The following is an 11416-nucleotide window of genomic DNA, read 5'->3' as shown; positions in this document are numbered from 1 at the left end:
TCTGTTTGCAGCTCCCTGTTCTGCGGGGAACCTTCCACAGTTTTAACATCAAATTGACATTTACAAAGCAAAGGCTCAGCATATTTGCACTCGGGACTGATACTTGTGATATTTGCTTTTGTTTGGTTTGTTTGCAACATGTCCAAATACCACACACACACACAAAAGTTGTGCACAGCATGCATGTGAGGCTGTGTTATCCACTGAATATTGAAACATGACAAACAGCTAAACATGCATGTCATTTATTTTTTTGTCTCAAAGGTTTTGAAACCTCTCTGAGCCTGAAGGAAAATCAGCTGACCATGAGGGACATCTAGTGGTAAATTATGAAACTTCCTCAACACCATTATGTGCCATTTTAAACATGGTGCTCCCACTTGTTGCTACTGAAATCAGAAATACAGTAACTCTTTGGCACCTGTTGGAAATAAATCCTTAATTGGTGTGTGTTACTTTTTTAATCACTCTGCACCATACATGTTACTGATCCTTTAATTTTTCCAGTGTAACACTATAAGGTTGTGGTATATCTTAGAAATAGAGATCAAATCTATTAATATTTGAAGCTGTAATCTGTGGCAAAGAAACTTAAATTCATGCAAACACATCCAGGTGTAAGAAACCAAGAAAGAAATCCATGGATAAAACAACTTAAAAAAGAAGATGAACACATGTCTGCGTAAATTACTACATAAAGTTACAACTTTCAAAATATATTTTTCAGATTTACCCTCCTTAAACTTTAGCTCGGTTAGAAAGGCTGAAGAGTGCAGTAGATGGCGTGATGTGAGTCCTCATTGTATTATGGAATAATTGCCTCCAGGGAGCGCCCGTCTCCAGCATGCAGCCTGGTGTCCACCTTTCCTACCTGCCTGCAGCAATTGTCAAGTCACACAGAGACATCCAGAACAATGCTGGAACAGGGCCTTCAAAATAAAAGTGTACAAAAAAAAGCTCATAATAAAAAAATAAAAAAATAAAAAGACTGAGAGAGAATCTTTAGTGAGGTCATAAGAAATAAAACCCGCCCACACAAATACAGATTGCAATAATCCTGTAAGACTAAAACACCCATTTTCCTATAAATTATAAATTATATACTATATTAAAATCTTTTTCTCTAAATCTAAAAATGCAGTTCTGTATATTGTTTACATGCACCTTTATAGGGATTTGGTCATGTATTTAAAGTAACATGTTAAATTAATCATTCACTAGTTATCCGGCATCTTTGCACTCTGCACTTTTGTCTCCTTGTTTACAACTTTCATTGTTATGTCTCTATATATCCGTACGTAGTAGTCAAATGATTATGTACCTATTTGTTGTCTCTGTTTATAGCTGTATGTTTATTTCTGTGTGAGTACAGTGAGAGCAATAAGTCAAATCATTTGCATGTGTACACATACTTGGCCAATAAAGCTGGTTTGATTTCAAACCATAATAATAGCGGTGGTGAAATGTTAACAGAAGTTGGAAATTGTTTGTTTAAAAGGTTTTTTTGTTTGTTTGTTTGTTTTTTAACGGGATAAAGTACAAAATAAATATAAGGTACATGTAATTAAAACATTAAAAGCACAGCATCTTAAATAACAAACATTTAGTCAGAGGTTTTAGTAGAAAATAGTTTATTTCTCAGATTTCCTAAAAAAAAAAAAAAAGAAGCTGCAACGCATTGTCGTGACAGGAGGTTTAATTTGAAAGTATCCGACCGGAAAAAAACTGTTTTATTGCTTAATTACGGCTGACTTGACACCTGTGCACCTTTCCCTACCTCCTCAGGCCTCCTCCCCTCCTCCTCTCTCCTAACTAACCACCTACAACAAGTTTGACAGCTCAGCCTGTTTCCTGCTCTTCTCTTCTCCCTCAGCAGCCGCAGACAGAGCTCCTCCACCGGGCTTACTCTTCTCCTCTCTCTCTCTACTAGTTTTTGTTCAACATGTGTGCGTCTTGCGTCTCCTGCTGGCTATGAGGACTTTCATGTGCCCGTAGCTTTTTTTTCTTCTTATTTGGATCTTTTTGTTGTTGTTGTTTTTTATTTTTTATTTTTTATTTTTTTTGTCGGACGTCGAGAGAGACAAACATTAACCATGTCGAGGAGCGCGGACGAGGTGTACAAGCTCACTGAAAGTACATACAAGGTGGGTGCTGCTGTGAATACAACAGGTGCGACCACGACACCAGACAACAAACACCTGCGTACGTCCATGTGTTCAACTTTCCGCTGACTTTTACCTGCCGAGCAGGTGTTTTGAATTGGCGTCGTTTGAGTGGTCAAGCCGGCTTAATAATGGACGGAGAGGATGGTGAACTCAGCTTTTGTTTATATCCATAAAATGAAGTTATTATTATTATTATTATTATTATTATTATTATTATTATTATTATTATTATTATATTATTTTATTTTATTTTATTTTTTAAACATTCAATAAAGGATCTTGTGCCTCTGCATCAGTGAAATACAGATCAACTTTAGTGTTTACTAATGCAGCAGGGTTTAAATGGAGCAAACTGACCATTAGTGAGTTTGGATAATTGGTTTTAAAGAAAATAGCCCCACCCTAGGAGTGCTATTCCCTCATTAAAAGTTCCCCAAGGGTTCATCAGCATTATTTAAGTGTACTCTGTGTATCTGTGCCTTCCTGTAATTGAGTTAAATTTGTTTTCTAAAGGTAAGCAGGTGCTTTTGAAAGTAAATTTTCAGCCCTGTCTATTAATTCTGTTTTAATAAATGGTCCAACAATGTGAGGTTAAAAATGTATATCAAAGCAGAAATAAGCCATCACCACCCTGTCTAGCCAGGTCTGCACGCTGTACTCCACAGGTGGTAAAGTGTGTGCTTTAAAGAGGCTTTTTCTCACAAGCGTTTAGCCCTCTTGAATAGCTCGCGTCCACCAGCTTACTCTTGAAAGATCCCCCACAGCTCCTTGGTGTGATGAAATGCAAGGAAAAAGACTCCAGGTTTAATTATTTAGCAGCTTGTGTGTGTTGTGTGGTAAGATTATACAGCAAGCCTCCTCAGCAGGCATCACCTCCGGCTCACGGTTATATTCAACAGTAGCCGGGGAAAAAAAAAAAAAGCTCCCAGAAAGCTGTTTGTTTACATGAGCAAATAATAAGTCAACACGTGCTGTCTTTGTTTCCTGTAATGATTTAATGCTTTATGTAGTTCTGTAGCTTTTATATGTCGCATGAATCTGATTTCAGAAGTTTGGGATCACTACCCTGCGCCCCATAAAACTCATTGGCGTTTACCAAAAAGTTGTATCATTTCCTGCATTCTGGGCTTGGGTGTGAACCTAAGCTGAGACCTTATCCTCTATAGTCATCACAAAGAATTGCTCGATAATTTACATGATTACAGAGATAAGTGCTGTGTCTAAGGCAGGATAATAGTTCTGTGCCGTGGCATTGTTCGAAGCACGTCTTTCATTAGATACAATTGTGCTTTGGCAGCACGAGTCAAAAGAAAGTCTTACCAGTGAAGCCTGTAGAAATGAAAGATTGTTTCCCTCTCACTGTCATACTTTTATTCTTTAGTCTCCGCATCATTCTCATTGTAACAACATGTAGGTGAATTTGAACATGACTGTGTGTATTTCACTCTTCCCCCACCTTATTCACTCATCTGACATCACTCAGTGAAGTGGACACTCACCCACCTGTTAACTCACTGTTTTTTTTTCAACCACATACGCATTAAAACCATGAATGTGATTATGACTAACTGTCTCTCCTCTTTGTCTCCGTCCATGCAGAGTGTGATGGAACAGTTCAACCCAGGACTGAGGAATCTGGTCAACCTGGGCAAAAACTATGAGAAATCAGTGGCTGGTGAGCATATTTATGACATTCATATCAATTCAAAGCAGCTTAGAGTTTGGAAAATCAGATGCATGCAACTAGAGGTTTGATGAGTGTCAGGGAGAGTAAAGGATTTCCGTATTTTTGTCCACTCCATTGCCACTTTTAAACTTTATATCTTGCAATCGATGCTCATAAACAGTACTGTTTTAGAGAATATTTAGGGAGCCTATATTTTTCTCAGATGGTTATGATAAACATTAATGGTCATTTTATCATTTTCCCAGCAATGACCCTGGCAGGAAAGTTGTATTTTGATGCAATGTCTAAGATTGGAGAGAGTGCTGCAGTGTCTCCTGTCTCCAGAGAATTAGGTAAGTTTCCATGTTGCCCTGTCCTCTGGCTCTCTATCTACTGGGATAAACTGTGGAAGATCTGCAGACTGTGGAGGTTGTTCTTGCTTTCCTGAAGTAGTTGTTTATCTCACTTGGGTCTCAGAAGCATTTCCAGCTCTGTGTTTATCTTTGTATATCTTGAAAATGTGCAATATAAGGTGAGGAAATTAATGGTGGGCAGCAGTTTCTCGTTCTACTCTTTATATAAATGCTGTTTACATTTTTTAATTGCAGTGTTTTTATAGCGGTGCCAATCAATAGCAAAAGATCAATGAGGTAAATTCTAATAAATGCAAGATGAAGCAGATTGATCTGCAGAGTCTTATAACAAATTAAATATTTGCTATACAGTGGGGAATCCATGCAAAGCCTTAAATGTGGTATACAAAATATGAAAACAAACGAATCATTTTGATAGACGTGGGTGCAGCGTGGCTCTTGAGTTAAAAGCTGAATTTTGAGTTGTAGCTTCTTTTTTTTAATGAAAGCAGGTAAACAAGAAGAAAAGTACGCATATTTACTATCAAATCGTCTTATCTTTGAGATGCACAACCCAGGGGACACTGTTGCTTAAAGGCAGGAGCGGTTACACTTTGATTAATGCCGGCATGATGCTTGTGATGGATGTACCGTGCATCCTAAGCTTAGAAATGCACTGCTGCATAGGTTTTGTTCGGTTCTGTTTGTTTCTAGTCGACTCCCTAGGCTTTTATTCCCGTAAGCTCATTTGCAGTCCAAAGATGTCTGGTATCCTAACTCATTGTCACTAGCGGCACACTTTGATTTAACTGCTGTGTGTCTCTCAGCTCCCCTGCCGATTAGCAGCAAAACTGCTAATTAAATTCAGCAGCACAATGGGGCGTGCCTGGTGTTGTGCTAGTGTCAATTTTCAGACGCACTGATTCTCCGCCCCGCAGAAAAATGAAACATTCTGCCCGTGTGAACCTGAAGATTGCTTGTAAAAGTTTGCTCTGTAATACAAGCTGCAAAGGCTGGTCAGATTGAATTCATGCTGGTTACAATAAATCTCAGTCGTGATGGCAAAATAGAGTGATTATAAATCCACATCTCAGCTTTCCATCTCTCCATCTGTCCCATCTGTTCAGCATGTTGGAAACAGTCATTGTTTTTATTGCAAAGACTTGAGTGTTTGCAGCATATGAGAACATGGACAACTGCAAAGTGAATTATGCTGCTGGAGTGTTTTTAACTATCGTTAAAACACAAATGTTTAAAGCAACTGGGAACCCAAAAGCCTGCTAACTATGGTCGTAAATACAGTAAGGATCTAAAAAGTGTTAGTTAGGTAATTAGTTTCAGTCCAGATTCAAAATATTTGGTGATGTCCTTTAGGCCTCATTTCCTGGTTGTTTGGTTGCTGGGATCTGGGGAAAGGGTCATTAGGGTTGGCGTGACTGCTCACCCAAATGTTTGGGTGGCTCAACAGTCATCCTCTCTCTCCTCTCTAAGTTACTTGCTTTGTTGACTTTTTTCATTTAAATTTTGGAAACTTTCCTGAAATCTGTTTCTGCTTAGTGTAATAAATACTCATAAACTGTTAAGACTGGAAATATTCTTTGACCTGTCTTTCTTATTAAACTGAAATATCTTCTGAAGTTTCTCTGTTTTTCCAAAGATTAGCTTAATTGCCTCTAACTCTTAAAACACACATAATTCAAAAAGCGACAGAAACAAAATAAATCTCACCAAAGACTTTCCACTTTTCCAACATTCACCAATTCTGGTTTGGTCGCTATAAATCGTCAGTTCGTCGAGTGAGATGTGAAAACATTACGGTAAAATGTTTTTGTCAGGGGGGTCTGGTCTTGTGGCTTTGAAGGGAGCACTGATCACATCTTTACTTGTCCGTTGATAAGGGCTCCCTGATGGCAAAGTAAAAATATTTTCCAAATATAGCTACACTGAAACTAATACAGATGTTTTTAGGTGGCTGAAATATGTCTTGCTGTTGTCTGTCCACAGCAGTACATCGTTTAGCTTTCGTGTCGGTATTCATGACGGAGAGATGTCAGTCAAAACGGGATCTGGGAGGCCTACACAGTCTTGAAAAATATGTCTGAACGGCAACACGAGTGGTTTATGAACTAGGTTTTCTAATAGTTATGAGCATTTATTTTCCTCAGACCTGTGTGGGTGCTTGATGAGACGATCAGCTTTAATATCAGATCTGCATTTTCACTAGTTCAAGCCTCATCTCCAGAAGCTTTAATAACCTAAGCTTTGCCTAAATTTGCAGGTGAAGATTGCAAAATACATCAGATTATGCGTGTGACTGTATTTTAAGATACTCTGATCTTCCCACACATTTGCTTCTAAGCATAAGTGGGGCAGAAACACTTTGGTTTGTCATCTGTAGGTGTGTAGGTGAAGCACATTTGCTTTCAGCCTTTGAAAAACAAAGTGCCATGTCATGACACCTTGCCATCATGGCAAAGGCTTGTCACTGTTGGGTTTTCACCCAAAAATACCCAAATAGTTTGAAGAAAGCCTATCTGTCTGAACAGATTTTCACCTGTGAAACGTATCGTTAGTTCCTTCTGTAATAGGATATACAGTGTGTAGACTAGAAAATGCTTCCCGTAATAGGAAGTGAAGAGGAAATGAGGGGAGGGACACAAACAAACTGCTGATTATTATCAGTATCCATCTAAATGTCCAGTTTTTTTCTCCCAGTTTTCATCTGTTTTGAATAAAATGCCAAATAAAGACAGATGAATTCTCCCTATTTTGAAAAAGGATAATTTCCGGGGATGACTCACCATCGGCATTACAAAACCGCTTTAAGCCAGGTGAAGTCATGATGTCCAAAACTGAGTCACACGCTGACCTGTGGATAGACTCCAGCACCCACTAATGCCTGTATGAGAGGGACAGACAGACAGAGAGAGGGAGAGGCACTCCGGTTTCATGACCGATCAGTTTAGTCTGAGTCATTATGAGAGATTATGTAGAGCAGGGAGTGATTAAATACGCACTACAAACAGTCATCTAATCTAATGAACAGGGCCCGTTAACCCAAATGCATCGTAACTTGAGTCACATCCTGATATCCAACCATGTCCGACCTTGTGCCGCTTCCCCCACAATAGAAACTCTGATAAGGAAGCAGAATTCCTCGTTAGAAACATGAGGTGTTTCACAAATAATAAGAGAGTCTCTGCATCTTGTTCCTGAGCCTCATAGTGGCCGTAGTGAAGCTGCCCGTCAGAAACCTGAGCTTCAGTGACGCGTAGCCAACCAGAAACCAGATACTCTTGAGAGGCATTGGAGGACCGGTGCACCTCGTCCTCCTACCTTCTTCCTTTAATTCCTTTAGTCTCCCTCCTCCTTCTCCTCCTCCTCCTCCTCTTCTGCCAGAGTTCAAATGTCAACAGTTGTTTCATTCAAGCACTCAGGTATCCGACTTGTTTCCCTCTCTGCTCAAACTAGGAGCAAGAATTTAGATCCGAAGGGAACCACGATGTACAGGCAGTGGGTTTTATATCTGATGGTGACAGTGATGCTAGAATCTAAAATATGTTGTTGGTTTCCTCCAGAGAATTTTGACAAGGACCTTGCAACCGTCACCAAAAAAAAAAAAAGAGTATTTAACAGCATGTGAGACACCATAATTGTGCAGCATTTTGTTGTCCACAGGGAACTGAATCTCATCCAGTCTTGTCCTTTTTATATCAGCAAGTGCTCTGCAGACACTTACACGCAGACACACAAACACACACGGTGTCCTTTGATGGTCCCAGCTTGTTCAAATGGCATCAGGCCCACTTTACATAATCCAAGCATGTTTGCATGGTGTGTCAGGTGGCTCTCTCAGATGCCAGGATTATTTTGCCCACAGTCAAAAACACTGGAGGAACTGTGGGCTGCTTTGCGTGCTACCAGGAAAATGTTGTTTTCAAAAAAAGCTCCAAGTGCTGAGGAGTTGGGTTTTTTTTATTGATTTATTTTTTACATAGATTCAGTTTTTGTTTATATCCCCTTCAGACTGCCGCACACGGCAGCCCAAGAATGGAGCTTGATAACATTATTGCAATCAAGTGACCATTGTTCATGCAAAGCATTTATAATGACAAGGCTGAGCTTTTCTACAAACACACACACACACACACTCAAATGAGTGTGTCCCTTCAATCATGGAATATGAAAGAAAATAAAGACCACTAACATTTTTTTTCCAACTCTTTCTTTGTCTCACTTGCTCACCTACACATCAGAACATGACATGTTTCATGTTTCATGTTTGAATTACGCCTCACCAGAGGCAAATAACAACTGATTTAAGTCACTCAGTGGTTTTGTTCAAACATGCAAACACTGTGACTTGAACCTGAGTGCCCTAAGGACAAGCGCAAGCATTTACTGTAAGTGTTGTGTGCTGTCGTCCACAATACTGAGCTGTCTAGAAACCATAAACCATAACAGTGACAGTTTGGTATCACGTCTGAGTTAAACAAAGTTTGTTCTTTAGCGGTTTCACATTTGCCGATGCTATCTTTTGTGTTTGAGCAACAGCGAGCAGCCCTTTTTTTTAATATTCTCCAAAGCTCAGTGTGTCCAGCCGCGACTCCCTCCAGAACCGCTCACATCCCGTGTAAAAAGGTCTGTAGGCAGCTCGTTTGCATTGTGTGGGTTTATCTCCATTTGGTTTTTGTTAGCCAATGGCGGGGGCTTGCTCCTGGTGTCTCCACATCATCATGACACACTTTTGCCCTCGCACCTTGCTCGATTGAGAACACCTGTTGCCCGGCAACGTTTTCAACAATAAACAAATGCGGGTGAATTTCCAGAGAAAGACTGTCGATTCCTGTGACTTCACTGTAACCAAGACCGTCACGAACATGCCACATTGCATCGATTTGAAATAACTTAGATTTTGTGATACGTGTTCATGACTCACAACTTTTGTGTCCTACAAACAAACCAGTCCGTCAGGTGTTTGACTCTATACCACACGTGTTCACATATTTAAGGTTATGTTCTTATTTGAAATTAAGAGGAATTTAAGATCATAGGCATTAACATAGCAAGGCTTTGTCTCGTTCTTTGCCGTCATGTACCTCAACTCTAATTTTTTTTCTTCTCAGTTTCTGTCTCCGATTTTCTGTCTCTTGCTATATCCAGCACTCTAACACACAGTCCATCCCTTCCTCCATCACTTTACCTTTTCCAGCCTCACTACTCTTAACACTCTCTCCTCCCTCGCTATCCTAGCTGTTGCCCCACCCTCCCCCACAGTCCCTTTTCCCGTGATTCACTGGGCTGATGTGTCGGCCTTTATCTGCCAAGCTGTTTGATCTGCGCTGAGAAAAAGAGACACTCTCGCCCGTAAGGCAAGGTGGAGCAGTCATGATGTAGAGAGACAGAGCGGGGAAGGGCACTGTTTACATACTGATGAATGTACAGGTCATACTGATACATCAGCCTATTGAACATCTGTCAGGGATATTTACACGTCGGAACACTGTTGGGAAAAGGAAACTGGCCCCACCTAATTTTAGATAGTGATGGGTTGATTTATTTGAATATTCATCGTCAAGGCTCGAGGATAGTTGTTCCATTTTATTAATCTATCTAAGGTTTGTGCAAATGGCTCTGATTCACATTTGTTGCAACATTAAACCTCAACAAATACGGAAATATATCCAATGATTAAAGTGTTGTTTATTCACCAAGCCAACACCTCTCCTCTGTGATGGCGCAGGTCTTCCGTTTGTTACGGATAAAACGGAGCTGGTATTGGGCTCTGAAGCAGAAGCAACTGTATCTGTTCAGTGGAAAATCTGCCTTTTAAAAAATGTCTCAAGGTTGCATCACTGTTAACACCCCTGCGTACAGTGCAGCTGTACTTGTTGGCTACTGAAGAATGTTTTCCGTCGTGACATTTACTCACTGTACACTGAAAATAAATGCCTGTGGGAAAAGCCGCGGGAAAAAGTCATAACATGCAGTATAAAGTTTCCGCTCTGACAATTTGCATCCTGCTTTTATATCTAATACCACACACGATCTCATGGGACACAAGAGACATGCTTAATATACACTCCGATTGAAGACTGTCTACCAAATTATTCATCAGTTTCAAAACGGAGTAAACATTCTTTGAACAGGCTGAAGTTGTAGTTCAGCTGCAGTTCATTTGCTTCTTACAATGAAGGGCCGCTTCGTCTGTGCTAAGTAATCATTGGCCCACACACATTTTTGCAAACACACGCATTGTTCCTCTGTCTACCATTTATCTAAGGGGTTAAACATGGTGTTTATCAAGGGACCTCGCCAGCCAAACACACACACACACACACACTCAGAGGTCTTTTCAATTTGTAAGCAATATTATCTAGGCCACAGGCGACAGCATGTTAGAAACAGACACACTCTCATATGCTCTTGTATGTATGTTGTTTTATATTTGCGGGGCTGCAAAAGGTGAGGTTTGCCGTCCTATGGGAAACACAAGAATACCCAAAGTGCCGCAAGTATGATGATGTTTTTTTTAAATCTCTATAGCACGGGGTCAATAGGAAATTTAATTACAGTTTTCCACATAATTATTCTGCTCCATAATCCTAATTTGATTGCTTTTGTGAGCAACATGCAAAGACAGAAGGTTATAATTTATGGCTGCCTGCCATCTGAGCTCTTTTTGATTAGCCCAGCAGTAGGTGGTCCGGTTTTTCTGGTACTGGCTCATGTGTTTATTTTCCTTTCATCTCACAATCGGGAAAACTTTGTAACACAATCCGTAGCCGGTGACATTTGATGGTTTTTTCGAGGTTACAAATGAGGCACATCGTTTTTCAGTGATACTGTTATCCGTGGTGTGTGTGTATAGTGTATACATTGTCACTGTACACTGTTGTCACTGTGTTGCACAATATCTTTTGAAAACAGAGAGACTGAAAGGAAAAGCAAACACGACCAGACAATGAGATTACTGATGGCCTGTCTTTCTTCTGACGTTAAACTCTACATCTTTCTTTGTCCCTCTCTTGTTCTCTCTGTGTGGCAGGTGTCGTGCTGATGGAAATCTCCGAGGTCCACAGGAAGGTTCATCTTGAGCTGGAAGAAAATGTTAGTGCTCTGTGTTTTTGTGTGTGTGTGTGTGTCCTGAAAACTCCTGTGTAACCCTAATTGTTCCATAATTACACTGCCTCACCCACATGCCTTTTGTCAGGCACTGTCACTCTCTGAAC

The 11416-nt window shown here is 40.2% G+C and overlaps 1 protein-coding gene across 1 annotated transcript in view; it reads left to right on the top strand.

Moving 5' to 3' along the window:
• Positions 1 to 1760: 1760 nt before the first annotated feature.
• baiap2l1b (BAR/IMD domain containing adaptor protein 2 like 1b) overlaps positions 1761 to 11416 on the top strand; it is a 27394-nt gene continuing 17738 nt past the window's right edge. Inside the window, exons 1-4 of the mRNA XM_027285208.1 lie at positions 1761 to 2144; positions 3765 to 3840; positions 4098 to 4184; positions 11233 to 11294. Of these exons, the coding sequence (XP_027141009.1) occupies positions 2094 to 2144; positions 3765 to 3840; positions 4098 to 4184; positions 11233 to 11294 (276 nt within the window). The 5' untranslated portion in view covers positions 1761 to 2093. The remainder of the gene's footprint in view (positions 2145 to 3764; positions 3841 to 4097; positions 4185 to 11232; positions 11295 to 11416) is intronic.

The sequence above is a fragment of the Larimichthys crocea genome, chromosome XII (genome assembly GCF_000972845.2).
Source record: "Larimichthys crocea isolate SSNF chromosome XII, L_crocea_2.0, whole genome shotgun sequence".
Taxonomy (NCBI): domain Eukaryota; kingdom Metazoa; phylum Chordata; class Actinopteri; family Sciaenidae; genus Larimichthys; species Larimichthys crocea.
The sequence above is the reverse complement of the archived record's forward strand: the minus strand, read 5'-3'. Positions and strand labels throughout refer to the sequence as shown.